The 22,793-nt window shown below is 46.2% G+C and overlaps 2 protein-coding genes across 3 annotated transcripts in view; one reads left to right on the plus strand and one right to left on the minus strand.

The window, feature by feature from the left end:
- The window catches only part of TEP1 (telomerase associated protein 1), a 91,684-nt gene extending 86,315 nt beyond the window's left edge, over nt 1-5,369 (plus strand). The window contains exon 53 of the mRNA XM_082244270.1: nt 5,220-5,369. Coding sequence (XP_082100396.1) covers nt 5,220-5,363 — 144 coding nt within the window. The 3' untranslated portion in view covers nt 5,364-5,369. The remainder of the gene's footprint in view (nt 1-5,219) is intronic.
- A 15,283-nt stretch (nt 5,370-20,652) lies between these two features.
- Nucleotides 20,653-22,793, minus strand: part of PARP2 (poly(ADP-ribose) polymerase 2) — a 136,638-nt gene continuing 134,497 nt past the window's right edge. For both annotated transcript variants that reach the window (XM_082256088.1, XM_082256089.1), the window contains exons 18-19: nt 20,957-21,081; nt 20,653-20,875 (exon numbers count right to left, since the gene is read on the minus strand). In XM_082256088.1, the coding sequence (XP_082112214.1) occupies nt 20,716-20,875; nt 20,957-21,081 (285 nt within the window). In that variant the 3' untranslated portion in view covers nt 20,653-20,715. The remainder of the gene's footprint in view (nt 20,876-20,956; nt 21,082-22,793) is intronic.

Raw genomic sequence — 22,793 nt, forward strand, 5'->3', positions numbered from 1 at the left:
CCTTAGCGCCCTGGGATTTTAATTTGGTTGTCGGTCATGAAGAAACCTCCCTTTGAAAGCATCAGGGAGATTCCCTTGTTTACTTTATTCCAGAAGGTGGCCTTCTTGGTGGCTATCACTTCTGCACGCAGGGTGTCAGAACTGGCTGCATTGTCAGACCAGTCCCCATATTTAGTGATTCAGAGGGATAAGGTAGTTCTTCATCCTAAGCCATAGTTTCTTCCTAAGGTGGTTTCAGGCTTCATCTGAATGAAGATATTGTACTACCTTCCTTGTGTCCTCAGCCCAATCATCATCAGGAACATGCGTTGCATTCCTTGGATGTGGTTCGGGCAATCAGGGTATACCTGAAGGCTACGGAATCATTCCGTAAGACGGATTTACTTTTTGTGATCACGGATGGCCCCAGAAAGGGGTTGCCTGCATTTGCCGCGACTATCTCCAAATGGATTAGACAGACGGTGGTACAGGCTTATTCTATTAAGGGTTGGAATCCTCCGTCCCGTTAGGGCGCACTCCACTCGAGCGCTCAGTACGCCTGGGCCTTCCGCCTTCAGGCGTCAGTGGTCCAGGTATGTAAGGCGGCTATCTGGTCGTCGGTACATACCTTTACAAAATTTTATAAGATTTATGTGATGGCATCAGTGGATGCCTCATTTGGCCGCAAGGTTTGCAGGCCGCAATTTGAGGAGACCGGTGGTCTACCTCGAGGGTTGTTTTCTGTTGGAATTTTCTGTTGAATCTCATCTTTAATTGATGAGCATTGAAAACTTCTAGTTGGCACCGGTTGGGCCTTCTAGATTGGATTTGTTTTCCCACCCCTCATTTGTGGTACTGCTTTGGGACGTCCCGAGTGTGTTGAATCAACGAGGACTACGTCTGTCAATGAGCGACAGAGAAAAATGGATTTTTGTAAAATCTTACCGTAAAATCCTTTTCTCTTAAGCTCATTGACAGACGTAGTACCCGCCCCTGAGTTGGGTTAAATTCTCTAAACACTGCTTTGTGACATAACTGATTTGCTAGAGCAGGAAGTGAGAGGATATATACCCTCTGGGACTGCCCCTAGGGTGTGGCCAGAACGTTTTCTTTCCTGTCTAGTCCTACTCCTGTAGAGGGCAGCATAACCCGAGTGTGTTGAATCAACGAGGACTACGTCTGTCAATGAGCTTAAGAGAAAAGGATTTTACGGTAAGATTTTACAAAAATCCATTTTTTGTGATTGGATTGGAGAATGTATGGAATATGCTGTTCACCCGATGTATAGCAGTTTGAAGATCTATGACACCCTAAGACTTGGATTTGCTCTCAACCCATACTTTTGAGGTTAGTGTGTGTGTGTGTGTGTATATATATATATATATATATATATATATATATATATATATATATATATATACACCTGATCACAGTGCTATCATACACATCTTTTATTAGGGGAGTTAAAACTTAGTACTTTATTTAAGCTCAGCACCACTTACAATGATAAGTATGAGTGATGTATTCATCCTATATTGTATGTTTAATAGATGGAACTCACCAGTATATGGTGTTTTATTCTAAGAAGAAATTGAAAGTTCTGAAGAAGCGACACAATACAGCAAAACACATTTTCTAGTGGATTCTTGCCATTCTACCTTCTGATTTTTTTTTATTGCTATGCAATGTTTTAATTAATGTCTTTATTAATATATATATTTTTTTATTTAAAGTATTCATTATGGCCTCTAGTAGAATACTGTTGGGTCATCAAACGCCCTGTTCGTTTCTATATATTTGTAATATCGCTGTAGTGTACAGCAAAGGCTTCTTCCTGGCACACCTCCCATGCAGGTTAAATTCATACAATCTTTTTTGATGGTACATTCATGCACTTTGACATGAACTGTTGCAAGAGTTACCTGCAGAGAAGTTTTTGGGTTCTCTGAAACTTATTGCTGGACAAATTAGCGTATGTTTAAAATCTACCCCCTTATTTTGCCTATAGTATAGTAAATGATTTAACAAAAAAATTGGTAATCTTTTTAAAGTATATGTGAACCCTTACCCTGTAAAAACGTGTTCAGTTTAAAATCGAAATGAAAGGCAAAAAGAAAAACTGGATTTTTGTAAGAACTTACTGTAAAATCCTTTTCTCTAAAGTTCATCGACAGACGCAGCTCCTTATCTTCATGACTCATAGGGTTATGCTCCTCCTTCTAGGAATAGGAGCTAGGCAGGAAAAAAACGTAAACCACGCCTATGATGGCTGTTCCTGTTACAGAGTTCAGTGCCAAACAGCAACATTACAGGCTGTCCCGATAAATGGGGTCTGGGTTCCACTCCTCTTAGCAGACAGCAGATGTGGATAAATAATCTCTTAATTCCCAGATCAAAATCTTGAGAAAACGATCTAAAAAAAAAAAGTTTGTGCAAATTGCACTGACATGACCATCACTTATGATGCTAGTGTCCAATCACTGAAGGTGGCAACATAACTCTATCGTAATAGACATGAAGATACAGGTATGTGAGTTTTCTATACGAGCAATACTTAGAAAATGATCAGATTATCTTGAATTTCCAAGCCAGTTGCAATTCTTTGGTTGGTGGAAACATTCAAGTGCTGCTAATGTACAAAGGTTATATCAAGGCACATCACTGCAGTCAAGTTGAAAGAAACACCATCTTATCTATAGCAAACATCTCTTACAAACTGTATATAGAGAGCTGCGCTGAATTGATGGTAGGCTAGAGTCACCCAACATAAACACAATAATGGTATAGTATATATTACACCAACAATAGCAATATTGGCTTATATGGTATTGTATATATACACCAATGGCAATAAAACTTTATGCCTCACAAACAGATATAAATATATCACAAAATCACATAAATATAGGCATAGGTATATGAATGTGAAGGAGAAAAAGTCCATCAATAAAGGTCCATGTAGGTAAAAAAGGTGTCCGGTGAAGAAATGAAACACACACCAATACTTATGTGCCTAATTCCACAAAGGTGCCACATGCAGAGAGCTCAAGTTAGGCTTACCAGAGCTCATTGGGTTATGAGCATGACACATATATCCACAAATGGGCCAGAATCCACCATGTGATACCGTACTGCCACTGTATTCCTGAACAGATGCCCCGAGCTGGTAAAGGAGCCCCTCGGTGTTCCACGTCCCAATAACGAGAAGGAAGCAATAGCGTAGTACGTACACACAGTTTTATTCATATAAAGGTTATAAAAACTTACATCAATGTAGAAACATAAGCGCTTGTAATATCTAGCTGCCGCCCGACTTCCGGGTCGCGTTGTGGTGACGTCAGCACGCCTATCCCTGTAATATCTAGCTGCCGCCCGACTTCCGGGTCGCGTTGTGGTGACGTCAGCACGCCTATCCCTACGCTGTTTCGTGATACCTCACGTCTTCCAGGGGATGCGGGCGGCGCGCTGACGCACCACTTAAGTACCAAATAGCAGACCGCCCCCTCCGATGTCTCACAAAGCTGACGCCGCCATCTTAACTGCTGGACCGCCAATACCTCTAAGGATCGGCATCCTAGGCAAGGCGGGCAGGAAGATAAACACTGGATTTTGGAACCAAAGCCACCGGAAGAGGCTGGACCCGTATCAAAATCACATATTACAATAACAAAAACATAAACATACATCCAACTGATTCAAAGCTGCCCGTGATGCTGCATTCAAAGTTGGTAAATTCACAAATTACCTAAATATGGTACAAAATTCGCATATGGGCAAGATGCCCAGTCGGCCATCTTAAATACTGGCAAATGGGAGTTGAGTCACAAACACATATTCGTCTACAGAGGGGACAGTATAAAAATATGTTAAAATTAGTCCACCGAGGCGGACATAAAAATATAAATATATTGGGCACAAAATGGAAAATTTCAAATTGGGACATAATCCCAAACAAAAATAAATGTATTGATTACAAATTATTATCCATGGCCCATAACAATAAAATTGGATAAGATTGCATAAATAATTATGAGGCAAACATAATGAAAGAGACTATTAAAAAGATATTAAGGCCATTCCCCATCTGGCAATGATTCCACACCCATATAGCATCAATGCAGCATCATGGCAAGCATATAGACACTAATATTATAGGTTCATGTTCAAATAAATTATATTGTGTAGATTAATAAATATGTGTCAAACGCGGCCAAATAGGCCCTAAACCACATATCACACTCTAAACTTAAGTATATCAAACAACCCCCAGCAGGAAATTTAGATACATTGCTAGGAGTTATAGCTTTGTGAGACATCGGAGGGGGCGGTCTGCTATTTGGTACTTAAGTGGTGCGTCAGCGCGCCGCCCGCATCCCCTGGAAGACGTGAGGTATCACGAAACGGCGTAGGGATAGGCGTGCTGACGTCACCACAACGCGACCCGGAAGTCGGGCGGCAGCTAGATATTACAGGGATAGGCGTGCTGACGTCACCCCAACGCGACCCGGAAGTCGGGCGGCAGCTAGATATTACAAGCGCTTATGTTTCTACATTGATGTAAGTTTTTATAACCTTTATATGAATAAAACTGTGTGTACGTACTACGCTATTGCTTCCTTCTCGTTATTGGGACGTGGAACACCGAAGGGCTCCTTTACCAGCTCGGGGCATCTGTTCAGGAATACAGTGGCAGTACGGTATCACATGGTGGATTCTGGCCCATTTGTGGATATATGTGTCATGCTCATAACCCAATGAGCTCTGGTAAGCCTAACTTGAGCTCTCTGCATGTGGCACCTTTGTGGAATTAGGCACATAAGTATTGGTGTGTGTTTCATTTCTTCACCGGACACCTTTTTTACCTACATGGACCTTTATTGATGGACTTTTTCTCCTTCACATTCACATTCATATACCTATGCCTATATTTATGTGATTTTGTGATATATTTATATCTGTTTGTGAGGCATAAAGTTTTATTGCCATTGGTGTATATATACAATACCATATAAGCCAATATTGCTATTGTTGGTGTAATATATACTATACCATTATTGTGTTTATGTTGGGTGACTCTAGCCTACCATCAATTCAGCGCAGCTCTCTATATACATTTTCTATCTAGTGATTCCCACTACAGCTGCTGCTTTCTCTTTGGCTTAGCACGGTTATTTATTTTTATATCTCTTACAAACTGCTTCCGTACATTCAGTGTTTTATTTTTCTTTGTATCTTTTCAGGTGGGAGTATTCCATTGTGAAGGATCTGTGACCTGTCTGTCCCCTTGTCCTTTGGCTCAGCGTGATACTCCATCAGTGGCATGTTGCATTGCCTGTGGGGATCAGTATGGAAATGTGTACTTGCTGACTTCTTTGCAAGTTTAGAAACAGAATACAGGCGGCCCCCGGGTTACAAACATCCAACTTACAAACGACTCCTACTTACAAACGGAGGGAGACAACAGAAAGTGAGGAGAAATCTAGCTCTAGGAAGGGAAATTCACTTCTGTAAGAGTTCTCATGGGAAAAAGGTGTCCCCACTGAAGCTTTATCACCAATCCTTGTTTTTAAAACAACCCAAAATTTTCAAAATCCAATTGTCATAGGGACAGAAAGTGATGTGAAATCTTCTGAATGGGGTACAGACAGCAAAACAAATGTTACAGGGGTGTTACGCCTTCCTATGCTATCCAAAAAACGTAAAAATTATTTTGGCTGGAGATGCACTTAAAAAAGAATGTACCTGTTCCGACTTACAAACAAATTCGACTTAAGAACAAACCTACAGTCCCTATCTTGTTTGTAACCCGGGGACCACCTGTACACCTAAATACTGGTTCTTCACATTGTATGATTGAAAAATGTTTAGAATAATAAAAGTCTTCAAACACTGGTAGTCACGTTTTAATATTGCAAATGGTGATTAGCCACACTATGCTGAACTTTTAACCAGTAGCTAAAACATTAATACAGAATGCCTGCAAAATAATTTTTATTTCTATTCAGCTAGTCTTGTGATCCAGGCACCAGTACTGTGCTCCCAGTACTGCATTGTCTGAAGCTGGCTCTACCATGCAACTTTACAATGAAGGAGCAGCAGCACACTGATGAGGGCATCCCTCTGCTCTCCCACTGGCAGGAAACGTCAGCTATTAGACAACACTGCACAATGCTTAAAAGCTTGCCTGTCCTACAGTGCTGCCCTCCACACCCCTATTCTGAATGGTGCTGCTCATATCAAGGGAGTATGGGACTTTTACCAGCTGTATGTAAAAATACACATTTAGTGATGTTTTAATGAATCCATTACTAAATGGAGTTCAACTTTAGATTTATTAAATGGTGTGTGTTTGCTTCAGTGCTAACGGCTCAAGTCAGATACTCCCATCTATCACAGTGTGGTAGAAATGGAAATATGTCTATCCATCTTGTCCATTGAGAGAGACAGGAATTCATGTTTGGGTTGTCTTGCCATCAGCCCAGGATTACCCCTCCTACTATCAGAATGCCTGATAGTTTTAGGAGGATAAACTTTAATGTCATACAAGAACTAGGAAAAGTCTCCTTGCTCTAACCATTGCTGCAGTTGATCCTTTGGCTATTGAACACAAAGTAGATGGCTGTAGTGTTACATTTCAGTTGTGATGAACTGCTGGAAGATTCTCTTCTCATGCATAAGGCATTTTGGTTGAGGTGCTGGACTGTGGAACCCTTGGGTAAGAAGCTTTGCTCCACATTCCCTGCGAGGGACAATATCTCTTTGGACTGACTATTGATACTATTATCAACACGCTACTGGTGGTAGGAGCACCCGTTTTCCCCAGCCGAAGAAGCCCAAGGAACAGGCTGCTAAGTCTTCTTCTCTCTAAATGTTAGGCAACACCCCTTTCGTTTTTCCACTCCTTTGGTCTCTTCGTCGTGACGCCCCAGGCTTGGCTCCTAGGCCACCTACAAGGTCTGGCACTCAGTCTGCCAAATCCTCAGACAAGCCTTCGTCTGCATGATGGAAAGACTTTGCGGAGGTGGTGGAGCTTTGTTAACCTTTTCAGACACTTGGATAACAGCGTCTCTAACATGAAATACACCAAATCTGTTAACACCTCCCTTCACTTGAGACTTTCTTGCTTCCATGGATAGCAAGGTTTCATACTTGCCCACTGCCCCCCCCCCCCCCAATCTTCCCAGCACACCTGTCCTATGGAGCCCCTTACGCTACCAGTTTGTGAACCCTTCAGCATCTCATCAGTTCCTCAGTGCTCCACAAAGATATTAGCCCTGTTGCGCTCTTGTAAGATCCCCATTGTGCGATACTTCAGCGACCTTCTGTGGAAGGAACAATCAGCTCTATCAGACAACATGGCTTTGACTGTCCAGACTCCCATGGATCAGGTGGATCCTGAACCTCCAAAAGCTATCGCTGGAACCAACACTTGGTTTAGAGTACTTAGGTCTAGTCCTTGACACCACTCAATCCACTTAGGAGTGTACCTTCCACAAGAGAAACTTCAGGCTCTCTGGTCTCAGATTTGAGTGTTTCAGTCCAGGGGTCACCCAACTCTTCTCTTTTGTACAAAAGTCTTTGGTCCATGGAAACTACCCAGTTCCTCACCCGATTTCTGCAATGCAACATTCTGTTTTGCATGGGACAAGTCAATCCAATCCCTGGCCAGCTATATTATCACTGAAGACCAAGTTGTCCCTGGCATGGTGGCTAAGGAATCCTAACCATCTTTTGGAGGATCCTTGCAACAGAAGCACATCCTCTTAATGCAGGGGACATGGTCATTGGAATCCTGTCTCCCAATCAACATTTTGGAACCACCCTAGTGGAGGGTCGTCTGATCCAGGTTTGGTCAGGCAACACCACAATAGCATACCTCAACCACCAGTCCACTGTGTACATACTAGGTGCTGGGAGGCTGAATACCTCAGATGGCAGCGCTTAGACCTGGGGGGAAAAACTGAATTTTTGTAAAATCTTACCTGTAAAATTCCTTTCTCTGAGTCCTCCGACAGTCGCCGCCTCTTCATATTCGTCACATATGGGGTATTAGACTTTGCTCCGAAGGAGTAGCTAGGCAACAGAATATGTTAACAATAAAGCTTTAACATATCCCACCCTCAAGGGGTGGTCCCCTCAGTCAATACCCTCCTACTTCCTGCAACCATATCTCAGTTTCAGTGGAATAGCAGTAGAGTATACAACCAAACCCCAAAAGAGGGGCGGGGGCAGCGACTGTCGGAGGACTCAGAGAAAGGAATTTTACAGGTAAGATTTTACAAAAATTCCGTTTTCTCTTACATCCTCCGACAGTCGCCGCCTCTTCATATTCGTCACATATGGGGACGTCCCAAAGCAGTGCAAACATGAGGGATGGGAAACGCATCCGTGCCGAAAGGCAACGTAGTCTCCGCATCAAAGAAAAGAACCTTACCAAAGGAAGGAAACCAGCTGGGCTACAGGAAAAACAAGTGCTCAACAGGAGCAACAACCCAGGAAAAGACAAATAACCAGGGGATAAAAAACTTATCCCAACAGCCAGAGGTCCCCAACAAGGGACCCTAGGGAATTGCCGCACTAAGAACCTTGCGGCCAAAGGAAGCATCCGCCGATGCCTGAACATCTACTTTGTAGAATTTTGTGAAAGTATGCACGGTCGACCAGGTCGCCGCCTTACACACCTGGGCTACAGAAGCCCCATGACGACAGGCCCAAGACGTACTCAAAGATCTAGTAGAGTGCGCCTTCACAGGCACAGGGGGAACCTTCCCCTGCAAAGAATAGGCCTGTTCAATGGTCTGCCTGATCCATTTGGCGATGGTAGAGGCCGACGCCGCCATGCCCTTCTGAGGACCCTCTGGAAGAACAAACAAGGAGTCCGTCTTTCGAAAAGACTCAGTCGATTTAAGGTAAACCCTTATCGCCCGAACAACATCCAAAGAATGTAATCTCACCTCCTTTGGATGTTTAGGCTTCGCGCACAGCGAAGGTAAGACAATATCCTCATTAAGATGGAATTCCGAAACTCGCTTCGGAAGAAAAGAAGGATTAGGTCGCAAGACCACCTTATCCAAATGAACAACCAGATACGGAGACTTGCAGGACAAAGCCGCCAGCTCCGACACTCTGCGAGCTGAAGTGATCGCAACCAAAAAGGCGACCGTTTTGGACAACATAGACAACGAGATCTCCCTGATCTGTTCAAAAGGAGCACGTTGTAACACAGATAGAACGAGATTCAAGTCCCAAGGGGGCAGAGGATCCCTCCTAGGAGGAACCAGATGCCGCACTCCCTGAACAAAAGTGCCAACCAAGGAGTTGGAAGCCACGGGACGTTGAAACAGAACGGCCAGCGCAGACACCTGACCCTTTATCGTAGCCAGCGCCAAACGCTGATCGACACCCGTTTGAAGGAAGGACAGCACTCGGGAAACCGAGTACGTGCGGGGTGAAAACCCCCTGGACTCACACCAGGCAAAATAGGCCTTCCAAGTACGGTAATAAACCTTCCCCGAGGAAGACTTCCTCGCGTTGATCAAGGTATGAACGACCTCTGGGGAGAGACCCTTCTCCTTCAGGACCTCGGTCTCAACAGCCAGGCCGTCAAAGTCAGCGACTGTAAAGCAGGATGGTATATCGGTCCTTGAGACAGGAGATCGTCTCGAAGAGGCAGACGCCACGGGGCGTCGACCGCCAGATTCACGAGGTCTGCGTACCAGGACCGGCAAGGCCAGTCCGGTGCCACAAGAATCACCGTGCTGCGTTCCGAGTGCAACCTGCGAAGGAACCTGGACAGCAACTGAATCGGTGGAAACGCGTACATCAGCCTGTACTGATGCCACGGGGCCATTAACGCGTCCGACGCGTCTGCCCGAGGGTCGCACGTCCTTGCCCCGAACCTTCTCACCTTGTTGTTGAGACGAGACGCGAACAGGTCCACATCTGGAAGACCCCACTTCGCGCACAACATCTGGAAGACAGCCGGGTGGAGAGACCATTCCCCCTGATCCAGGGTCTGGCGACTCAGATAGTCCGCCTGCCAGTTCTCCACCCCCGGGATGTGCACCGCCGTTATCGCCGGGACATGATTCTCGGCCCAAGACAGAATGTCGGCCACTTCTCGAGCCGCTCGGGCACTCCTGGTGCCCCCTTGGTGGTTGATGTAGGCCACCGCCGTGGCATTGTCCGTCTGCACCCGAACCGGGCAGCCCTGCAGCCGGTCCGTCCAGCGATGAAGACAGAGATTTATCGCACGCAATTCCAGAATGTTGATCGGAAGGGAGGACTCCCCCTCCGACCAAGTTCCCTGGGCGGACAGAACGCCCAGAACACCACCCCAGCCCGACAGGCTGGCATCCGTGGTGATTACCGTCCACGAGATAGGACGAAACGACTTGCCCCCGGACACCATCGGGGACTGGAGCCACCACAGAAGGTCTCTTCTGGTGCGATGACTCAACGAGATTTGAAGATCCAGAGATTGAGGTCGCCCGTCCCACATGGACAGGATCTCCGCTTGGAGACCCCGCATGTGAAACTGGGCGAAGGGAATCGCCTCGAAGGCCGAGACCATCAATCCCAGACATCTCATGCACGTCCGCAGAGACGAGTGCGGAACGTCCCTGAGGGACCTGACTTCCTCCTGAAGAGTTCTGAGTTTGTCTTCCAGCAGGAAGACCTTCGCCTGCACCGAGTCCAGAATCATTCCCAGGTAGGGAAGACGAACCAACGGACTCAGTGTCGACTTTGGAAAATTTATCGTCCAACCAAACTCCTGCAGAGTTTGCATCGTGACAGACAGGTCCTTCTCCAGACCCTGGCTGGTCGCAGACCGAACCAGAATGTCGTCCAGATACCCCAGGACAGAAATGCCCTGGGCCCTCAATAATGCCAGAACCGGTGCAAGCACCTTGGTGAAGACCCGCGGAGCCGAGGCGAGACCAAAAGGCAACGCCACGAACTGGTAGTGATCCTCCGCAATGGCAAATCGAAGGTACCTCTGGTGACCCTCGAAAATGGGGATGTGAAGATACGCATCCTTCAAATCGATGGAGGCCATGAATTCCCCCCGGAACCAGGGCAGCCACCACCGACCGCAGGGATTCCATGCGGAACTTGCGAACCCGCACAGAGCGGTTCAGAGCCTTCAAGTCCAGAATTGGACGAACCTTGCCCTCCTTTCTGGGCACGGTGAACAGATTGGAATAAAACCCCCGAAATCTGTCCCGATGAGGCACCGGAACTACCACTCCCTCAGGTCCCGCACCGCCAGGTGCAGGTCCCGTAAACGCTCTGGAGACAGTTGAAGATTTGAGGGGAAAAATCTGCTCTCCGGCCGAGAGAGAAACTCGATCTTGTAACCAGATCGAACGATCTCCTGAACCCATCTGTCCCGCACGCGGGCCAACCAGGGCTGAAGAAAACCGAGCAAGCGTCCCCCCACCCCAAAACTGGGTGAGGGCGCCCCTTCAGGCCGCACTGTTATGGGCTGCGGATCCGGATTGACCGGACTTCTGTTTTCCAGACCAGGGCTTCTTCTGAGAGCCTTGACCTTTGAACGGCTTGTCCTTGTAGTGCGACCGAAAGGCGCGAAAGGACCCCTGAGGGGGCCGAAAAGTAGCATGCTTCTTCCCAGAAGCCCCCTTAGCCTTGGGGAAATGGGGCAAGAGAGTGCTCTTACCTCCGGTGATCCCCTTAATCAACACATCCAAGGACTCCCCAAAAAAGGCGAGACCCATCATAAGGCAGATTGGCTAAGGTCTTACGTGAAGACTGGTCCACCGACCAACATTTCAACCAAACCAGGCGGCGAGACAACACCGCCACACTGTGCACATGTGCAGCCAACGGGACTAGGTCCAAGTCCGCATCACACAGATACATGACACCCTGGTGGATTTGATCCACCATATCCAGGGTCGCCGGCGAGGCCGAATCGGCCACTAGGACGCGCCTAAGCATCTGCGTCCAACTTGCGACCGCCTGGGCCGCCATGAGAGAGACAAACAGAGCCTTAAGCATAGAACCCGTAACAGAATAAGTATGACGGGCAGAATCAGAGGAAAGAGAAACTCTGGGTCTTTTAGTAGATTGAGCAGCCACCAGCATCTGCACCTGAGCAGCAAGGCCAGCCACAATAGTGGCTAAATCCCCCCCTAGGGGGGAAACAGCGGTCCCCTGGCTTTCCACCAAGGCGGTAGGAAATTTGCCCTCCTGAGAATCCATTGCCCCTATTACAAATGCCGGATAATAAAGGTTTAACTGCCCCTTTAACAAGCGCGGCGAGCGCAGCCCACCGCACCACACACAAGCACAATGAGACCCCCACAGGGACAATAAAACTGACACAGGCAATGGATAAGAAGGATATAACCTGAGGAGACCCTCGCCGCTGCTGCTGCCTCGACCGGTGTTCCTGGAGAAGAGGAAGTGATGCTGCCAGGGCGCTCTATGAAAGCACATGGGAGGCTACAAGAAAATGGCCGCCATGCATGTAGAACATGCGGCCGGAGCGAGTGTAGGCAAAATGGCGCCGTTTGGCGCCGAAACCGCCGCTCCACAGTACAGTAATGCACACATGTCATCCATGTATAAAAAAACATGTCAGATCGCCGCAGCGATCGCTGTATAGTGCCAAAACATGCCCCACAGCACACAGCTTCTCACACTGACAAGGCTGACACACACAGTGTCACACAGCTCCCCCCCCCCCCCTTGCAGCCCACAACATGCAGCCGAGTGATAGGGAGACAAACAGTGAGAACAGAGGCAGGTTACACAGTCCCAGACTGACACCCCCCCAGACAGACAGGTCCCCACATAGATACACTTACCTCACAATGGCGTGGGGGACCCGCACAGGCGAACAAGCCGCTGCACATGAGGCAGGGAGAGTCGCATACAAGACGCACAGAATGAGGGTTAAGAAACCGCACAGCGTCCAGTGAGGTAGCCACCTCACCAATCATCCCTGGACCGAACAGGGATGGGTCGTTCACTGTGCCAGGAGCGTTACCTGGCTGAACGCTTGATGGCAGGCTGGGAAGCCACTGACCCACGACCTGCGACCAGGGGGATCAGCCCGAGACCCAGCCCGCATGATCCTCTTCATCCGAAGAACTAACTAACGCTGACAAAAAGAACAGCTACGTAAAGGTAGAGAGAAAACTCAAACAAAAATCAAAAAAGAAGAAAGAGTCTGGGGCACAAAGCCCCAGCACAGAGAGAGCCAGCCACTCCTGACAAGCTAGACATTGAAACTGAGATATGGTTGCAGGAAGTAGGAGGGTATTGACTGAGGGGACCACCCCTTGAGGGTGGGATATGTTAAAAGCTTTAATGTTAACATATTCTGTTGCCTAGCTACTCCTTCGGAGCAAAGTCTAATACCCCATATGTGACGAATATGAAGAGGCGGCGACTGTCGGAGGACGTAAGAGAAAAGGGGGTTACTAACACCTAGAGGTGTTCCAGGATCAGTTTTGCAGGTGGAGGATTGAGATAGATGGCAAGCTGGTGATCCACATTGCTCCAGTTTGGCCCAAGCAGATGTGGTACACTGACCTGATAAGACTCCTGTTGTATGCTGTATGGGTTTTGCCAGATTGTCTAGATCTTCTCTCCCAAGGACAGGTTTACCATCCTGCATCACAGACAATAGCATAGCTATTGAAGTCCAGTCTCTGAGGTACAGGGGCCTGGAACTAGGTCAGGACCAGCAATTCACTCTCAGCAAAAGCAAGGGCCAAGTTTCTGCCCTTGCTATTGTTTCAGAGACCATTGGACTCACACTTTCAACACTTTGTGTAGGGGTCTACACTGTAACTTCTTCCCGTTTGTTTCCCTGTGACTTGGTGCTTCAGAAAATGGTGTTTGAATGTATAATAGACATTCCTCTCTCTACATTCACCCACAAGACAGTATTCCTTATTACTGCAAGGCAAGTATCTGAACTGGTGGCTATATCCTGCAAGGAACCCTTTCTGGTTTTGTGTAAAGAGTGAGACTCAGTACTTCCTCCTTGCCTTAGCAGTTTCTGCCTTTCAAGTCAATCAAGTCATTGTTCATCCATCCCTCTGTTCAGCTGCAGTTCACCCAAATGAACTTTTGCTCCATTGTGTGGATGTGGCTTGGGCTGTAAAATCCGCTATGGCTTCTTTCAGGAAGACATTCTTTTTGTTGGTATCCTTGATGGCCCCTAAATGGGTGCTCTGGCTTATCGTTTAAGCATCTCTTAGTTGCTCAGGCAGATCATCATTTAAAGTAGCACTAAATGCAAAGTTTTTTTTTTTTTTTTTCCTCATTTTGGATAGAATACGGCAGGTCTATAACGTCCTGTCAGTTTTTTTTTTGCCATCTCTGTCCCATAGATATTTCCCTTCACTTTGGGTCCCATACCCTAAACAGGAAGTGAGAGGATATCCCTCCACAGTAAAGGATTCCGAGGGTGTCACTAGGATCACCATAACTAGTGTTCCCATTGGTAGATTTCCCTCTATTAATGTTCTGGTAACAACACAAAATTTGAGATTTTCTTTTACTTTGCCTTTCGATGATAACAGTAAACAGGACAATTAGAGAAGGCGAATATCCCGAACAGGGCAAAAAACAGCAAAAAAAAAAAAAAAGACAGGTGTTCTAATCCCTCTCCCCTCTATCCAAAATGAAAAACAAAAAACATGTTTGCCTTTTAGTTCCACTTTAAGCCTAGGATCACAATGAGGACGGGTTTGAACTCACATGATTTTAAACCATTTCAGTCTGACTACGGGGCTGATTTGACAGACATCTGAAGTCGCCAAAAGTAGTGCAGAAACTACTTTTGGGAATCTGTGCAGGGCCGCAAAGTTGGCGTCGCACCAATTTGGACTGTGCCATTGCCGGCAATAGGCTCCAATTTGGCATGCGATTTGACATATCAAATCGGCTCAATGTGAATGTGGGCTTAGCTTGTGATCTCGGAGATTGGGTTCCACCCTTTCCTGTTGTGATGTACCCTATTAGATTTGGGAGTACACCTGGGCTTTTAGCCATCAGGCAACTGCCACCTGGTCTTCTGTTTCTGTTTCATGTTTTCTAAATTTTACCAGGTGGATGCTCAGGCCCCATTTAATGGCAAATTTGGGCACAAGGTCCACCAGGCAGCTCTTTGAACTGTAGGCTGCCCCCAGTTTGTATTCTGTTTGTTTATGGGCTTGTTAGTGTTTCCTGTTGTCCAACTCTCAGTAAATGGACTGCTTTTGGACATCTCAACTATATCCTTTTGTCCCTTAATACAATTAAACAGGGTTTATGAAGTTCATCAAGGGACACAGGGCCTACCCCCTGTGTTTGTGATCCTAAGTACTGTTTCTCCACAAAATAAAACCTAGTGGAAGGGGGTATTTTTTGCTTGCCAGTGACCAATCCTCCTGCATGCGGCTGCATATAACACAATCGAAACAGAACAATTTAATATTTCATGTTTTAGTTAATACGCTTGTTGCGGAGATGCCCATGTCACTTCTGGTTGTGAAATGCATGCTGCTTCCGGCTCATTTTCTGAATTACACAGGGTGTTGGGTCATAGGCACTGGACCGTGTGTATTATATGTGTCGTGTATGCATAATGAGTACATTTTATACATAAAACGAGTTGCGCTATGATGTTATTTGCGGACTTTCCATTGGCAGTGGGTTAGATATGGAGTGATACTCGAGGCTGAGGTCCCGATATACCGTTGTGCACTGTGTGACCGTATACATACAGGGTCATATATATTTATCCAGCGAGTCTGTTTGCACAGAGTGAGACGACACATAGAGCACAATTTTGGTACTAGAGCTGCATGAAATATGTGGAGCATGTTTATTTGATTATGAATTCATAGTGAATTTTAGTGCATAATATATGGAGGATATGAGTGCATAACAGATTTTGGGACAATTTATTATATTTGATAATTGGCAGAATATAATTTGGGAGACCTAGCGCAATTCACATTTTGTGAATTTCTTGTTTTATTTCTCTGCCTAAAGATGTGGGTGTTATATATTTTGTGCCACCATCAAAGCCTCTTCCCACCCCCCACCTTAAACTTTCCAACCTTGTACTGATTATTACAGACATGGTGCCCATAGCAGAGTGTGTTTTCAGAAAGCATGGGAAAGCACTTAGTAGATTGAGTGCCGACAATGTCAGCTAAAGCATATGTCAGGTGAGCTTTAAAAAAAAAAAAATTATATATATATACATGACCCCCATCTCAGCTGATATGCAGGATGGCTGTAATAGAAAGGGTTAAATACCAGCGCTATGGAGTTTTCAGTATTTTGTAGGACAAAAAATTAGTGGTGTAAGCTGCCCCCAACCTACCTCTGAGGTAGTGGATTAAAAAGAACGTGCAGGAAATGTTGGAACTGGCACTACCACTTTAATTGCTGTGCTTGTGCAATTCCATATTCCATGTATTTCAAATGTTATTAAGAAAGTGCATATAGTGCTTGTGATACATAAACCAAAAAGTGCTGCGTGCTGATAAAATCTAAACATGGGCTGTGCTCAGTGCCCCATATCATAAAATATCACAAATTATCATAAATTATCATTATGCATATATGTTTTTATGATAATTTATGATAATTTGTGATATTTTATGATATGGGGCACTGAGCACAGCCCATGTTTAGATTTTATCAGCACGCAGCACTTTTTCGTTTATGTATCACAAGCACTATATGCACTTTTTTAATAACATTTGAAATACATGGAATATGGAATTGCACAAGCACAGCAATTAAAGTGGTAGCGCCAGTTCCAACATTTCCTGCACATTCTTTTTAGGATGGCTGTAATACCTGGCTATAGAAGAAAAGTCAACTGCACACCACCAGAAGCTTAAATAAAGTGAAATCCTTTATTGTAAAAGTCAAACATGAACAGGATACATCAGGTACAGGTAGATGCGTTTCACACGTGTCAACGTGCTTGTTTACTGCCTTCCATGGAGGTAGCGAACAAGCACGTTGACATGTGTGAAACGTGTACCTGTACCTGTTGTATCCTGTTCGGCTTTTACAATAAAGGATTTCACTTCATTCAAGCTTCTGGTGGTGCGCGGTTGACTTTTATTCTATATCTACGATTATATGGTGACGAGCTGGAGCCAGCACCCACGCTGAAAAGCTTTTGGGTTACTCATCTAAGGGTATATACATCAGCCTATGCCTGGCTGCAATACCTCCAGCTACACCACTTCACTAATATCTCTTCTCGCTACTCTGACAAAACTAAGTGCGCATACTACTTTACTTCATGGTAATGGTAACTTGACACTCAAATCATCCTGGATGCAGCTGTGGAAGCTTGTGCTCTTACTCACAAATTCACTAGACTGCAGCCCAGGAAAAGATAACTTGCTGGTACTCTCTAATCCTGCAAAAGTAGTGTACAGAAAAAAGTTGTCTGTCATTAGGGGTTTTGCCAAATCTCAATTATATCCTCATATTATATATATATATATATATACACACACACCCCCCTCACATTTTGGCAAATATTTTACTATATCTTTTCATGTGACAACACTGAAGAAATTACACTTTGTTAAAATGTAAAGTAGTGAGTGTACAGCTTGTATAACAAGGTAAATTTGCTGTCCCCTCAAAATAATTCAACACACAGCCATTAATGTCTTAACCACTGGCAACAAAAGTGAGTACACACTCAAGTGACAATGTCCAAATTGGGCCCAATTAGCGATTTTTCCTCCCCGATGTCATGTGTCTTGTTAGTGTTACAAGGTTTCAGGTGTGAATGGGGAGCAGGAGTGTTAAATTTGGTGTTATTGCTCTCACTCTCATAATGGTCACATGGCACCTCATGGCAAAGAACTCTCTGAGGATCTGGAAAAAAGAACTGTTGCTCTACATAAAGTTGGCCTAGGCTATAAGAAGATTGCCAAGACCCTGAAACTGAGCTGCGGCAAGATGGCCAAGACCATACAGTGGTTTACCAGGACAGGTTCCACTCAGAACAGGCCTCGCCATGGTCGACCAAAGAAGTTGAGAGCATGTGTTCAGTATCATATCCAGAGGTTGTCTTTGGGAAATAGACGTATGAGTGCTGCCAGCATTGCTGCAGAGGTTGAAGGGGTGGGGGGTCAGCCTGTTAGTGCTCAGACCATACGCCACACACGGCATCAAATTTGTCTGCCTGGCTGTCGTCCCAGAAGGAAGCCTCTTCTAAAGATTATGCACAAGAAAGCCCGCAAACTGTTTGCTGAAGTCAAGCAGACCAAGGACATGGATTACTGGAACCATGTCCTGTGGTCTAATGAGACCAACATAAACCTATTTGGTTCAGATGGTATAAAGCATGTGTGGCGGCAACCAGGTAAGGAGTACAAAGACAAGTGTGTCTTGCATACAGTCAAGCATGGGGGTGGGAGTGTCATGGTCTGGGGCTGGGGAGCTACAGTTCACTGAGGGAACCATGATAGCCAACATGTACTGTGACATACTGAAGCAGAGCATGATCCCCCTCCCTTTCGGAGACTGGGCCGCAGGGCAGTATTCAATCACAACGACCCCAAACACACCTCCAAGACAACCACTGCCTTGCTAAAGAAGCTGAGGGTAAAGGTGATGGACTGGCCAAGCATGTCTCCAGACCTAAACCCTATTGAGCGTCTGTGGGGCATCCTAAAACGGAAGGTGGAGGAGCGCAAGATCTCTAACATCCCTCAGCTCTGTGATGTCATCATGGAGGAGTGGAAGAGGACTCCAGTGGCAACCCGTGAAGCTCTGGTGAACTCCATGCCCAAGAGGGTTAAGGCAGTGCTGGAAAATAATGGTGGCTACACAATATATTGACACTTTGGGCACAATTTGGACATAATCACTTAGGGGTGTACTCACTTTTGTTGCCAGTGGTTTAGACATTAATGGCTGTGTTTTGTTATTTTGAGGGGATGCAAATTTACACTGTTATACAAGCTGTACTCTCACTACTTTACATTGTAGCAAAGTGTCATTTCCTCAGTGTTGTCACATGAAAAGATATTATAAAAAGATCATATATATATATATATATATATATATACACATACATATACACACACACACACCATGTATTAGGGATGCACCGAAATTTCGGCCACCGAAATTATCGGCCGAAAATGAGCCTATCTCATTTCGGCCGATAATGGGTTAACATTGCCGAAAATAAATATGGCCGCCGTGGGGAAGGAGGAGGGCGCAGCGCAGGGCAGGTTTTAAAAGTCCCGCCTCTGGCCGGCCGTCCGCCTCTTAATGACGTCCCTACTACGATCTGTGCATTATGAATGGACATACCAGGCGGGGCGGCGGGGCGAGCGGCGCTATAGATCTATGTGAATTATCCCTGTCAGCTCAGCGCGACTATGTGTGAATGAGAACAGAACTGACCTGACACCGGGCGGGGGGAGCGGCCGCTATTAGCTGTAACTATGTGAGCGCTTCACTTCCCTGACAGGCATGTATCTCCGCTGACAGGGAAGTGAAGCTCTCACATAGTTACAGCTAATAGCGGCCGCTCCACCCAGTGTCAGGTCAGTTCTGTTCTCATTCACACATAGTCGTGCTGAGCTGACAGGGAAGGATCACATTAGTTCTATCTATAGCGGCCGCTCGCCCCGTCCCCCCGCCTGGTATGTCCATTCATAATGCACAGATCGTAGTAGGGACGTCATTGAGAGGCGGTGCCACCGGCCAGAGGCGGGACTTTTGAATGAAGGACACCCGAGGAGGGGGGCGCTGAGGCAGTGGGGGTGGGGGGGGGGGGGTTAGATGGGGGGGGGGGGGGAGCTGAGGCAGCTTACCAATGGTATTTGTATTATGAAGCATGAGGGGTTAATGTATTGTCACTGCTGGTCACTCATCTATTAGTGATCGACCAGTGGCAGGTAATTAACCCTTTTGTGCTGCATTAGTGCAAACAGTATCAGTGTTAATTAACACTGGTTGCACTTATACTGGTTGCACTAATGCAGCACAAAGGGGTTAATTACCTGCCACTGGTCGATCACTAATAGATGAGTGACCAGCAGTGACAATACATTAACCCCTCATGCTTCATAATACAAATACCATTGGTAATTAAATTAACCTCTTGCCAACCCATCACAGTACATATACTGTGACAGGGTGGCAGCGACAGGTGTACGTCACTACCTGTTTTTGGTGTATGCCCCTGTTCCATCCATTTTAAATTGTTTTTGGGGAAAAGGTAATTTTCGGTTTCGGCCCAAAATTTTCATTTCGGTGCATCCCTACGATATATTATATGGACACTTGTGGGGGTAGAATAGATAGTACACATTCTTAATCCTTATTGAAACACAAACCCTTAATGTACTTTCTGGGTGTACTTGTTGGGGGGGATCCAATGGTTTGTAAAAGATGACCGAGTGTACTGGTATTATCAAATGTGCTAATATTTCCCTGTTAAGTAACCCTGGTGCAGGCATGATAAACAATGAACAAATGCAATTTACATGGCTCCAACTGTCAGTTTAATAAAGTAATACAAAATGTGCTAGGCACTTGCTCACACTTCATGCTTTCAGTACAAAGGACTAGTTTACATAAGCTTATTTTGTAAATGTGGATCAATCAAGTTTGTCAGGTGTGCCCCCCCCTCCAGCTACATTACATTGTTTTGGCCACCTTTAAACCTCTATATCACCCAAGGTGTGATTCACCTAAACAGCAATTCTGTTACCACAGAGATTCATAGTTAAAATGCACTTGCAGCAAATACTTCATTCGGACTTGACAAGCATCATATACAATGTACTCATTGTAATTTAGTGTATAACCATCCTTATTCTGCAGTCCTGTGTCTATCAGAGGCCCCAATGGAACCAGTGCTCCTTCACTGAAAGATTAAATGAGAAGAAATAGTTAAAATCCTCAAACAGCTAACATCAATCAGTTAATTTAGTTAATAAAAACTTACTGTGTTATAGATTGCTGTGGGTCTGGAATACTACGACCAACACCTTTTGTACTGTGTTTTCCTTTCAATTTCTTCTGAGCATCATAATCTGCAGCTAGAAGCTCGTTACACTCACCAAGGGCAACCTGAAACAGAAGAATATACAGTATGGTTCAGTACTGTATTAAAGCAGTGCAGAGAGCATAATCTAAAATCTGAGGGGTGGCACCTGTCTTCTTTAATGGATCCCAAGAAAAAGATTTTAAGATGCCAAGAAAAAGATGGAGTACAAAAACTAAATTTTTCTTTCGTTCATTAATGGACACAGCTTCTGATTCTTCTTAACCTTTGGGCTATGCTGCCCCCTACAGGAGTAGGACACTAGGCAGGAAAATAACTTGACTGCACCTATGGGGCAGACCCAGGGGATATACTCCCACTTCCTGCTAAAGGTACTCAGTTTTTTTTTTCTGCCGAGTCAGGAGTAAATACCTACGGTAGTTCCTTGCTGAGATCTCTGGTCCTGGCTTTTTTAATTTTAAAATAGATTTTTTCTTCCTTTTATTATTTTGTTCCTGGGAGAACTACAATCATGTGCCGGACTGGGCGACGAACTGGATAATCTAGATCCTTAGGGTCCCCCCAGTTCTACCAGCGAGCGCGTGCAGATCGCAGCTCTGCGCTAGGTTGGCCGTGACATAGCCCTACTGGACGGGGGCAGGCCTGCGAGTTAATTGTCTCGCCAGGACGCTGGCTTTGGCCTGAGTCGCAGCGTTTCCTCCTGGCCAACAGCGCCAACACTGGAGCATTGCCCACTCTATTCCTGGTGTAATAAGTAGCTGTCCCCCAACTACTACTGGAGGGTTTTGGGGTGGACGTGGGCTCCTCCCTGGAATGGTCGGTTCCCCTCCCTTCCCCCCAGCCCCTCTAAAATTTCGGTCACTTTGGGTCTTTCACCCCCTCCTCCCTGGGTGAGGTTATGAGCTGGCTGTTGCCACATGCTCTTAGGCGGGCTGGTGCGCAACGGGGGGGGGGGTTGAGCAGGGTTCCCTGCCATCCTGGGGGTTGGTGGTTAGGGCAGGGATGTCCTCTGGCTCCCTGTGGCGCTTGTTGGGCTGGGAGAGCAGATAGTTTAGCATCCGCGGGCCTCACGATCTGCCACGGCTTTGCGGCCTACTAATCGGAAAACTACGTGAGGCGGCCCCTGTGAGCATGGCTGAAACCACTGCCTCCCGTTTGGGCATCTGCCTTCCCCTCCACTGCTCCTGGGTGGTTGGCTCCTCTGAGGCTTGCGGCCGGGCGCCCTCAAAAATTTAGGCAGCGACTTGCAGGCCTACTAGGCCATGCGGCTAAGTCGGGCGCCACCATTGGGGGATGGCCCAAGTGCATGTAGCTAAAGCCCCCACTCTTCCTTTGGGCATTTGCCGGGCTGAGGATCTGTGCAATTGCGGCTGGGCCCCCACAAAAATTTAGGCTGCAGCTGGCGGCCTACTGGGCCATATGGTCAGCTTGGCACCTCCCTTTTGGACCAGGTGCTGCTGTGGGGGTGCTTCATTTTTAATGACAGTATTGACCCCATTAATTGTGTGGGGCACCTGCATTGTTTTAGTGAGGATACCCTGCCTACATGTCCGCGTCATGGCGGGCGGCCCATTTGAAGGGGGCTATGTCCTATTATGTCCTCTATGTAGCGCTCAGAGAATGACCCCCTTGTTTTTTTGCGGAGTCCAATAGGGGGTCCATTTGTGGACCCTTGGCCGGTGTCCCCTTTGCGGGATCGCAGTCAGCGGCCTCCCCTGAATATTTTTCGGGGTGAGCTCAGTATATAGCAACCCTGCTGCATCCACGCACCCTAGGT

This window comes from Pelophylax lessonae (assembly GCF_965119305.1).
Source record: "Pelophylax lessonae genome assembly, chromosome: 1".
Lineage (NCBI taxonomy): Eukaryota > Metazoa > Chordata > Amphibia > Anura > Ranidae > Pelophylax > Pelophylax lessonae.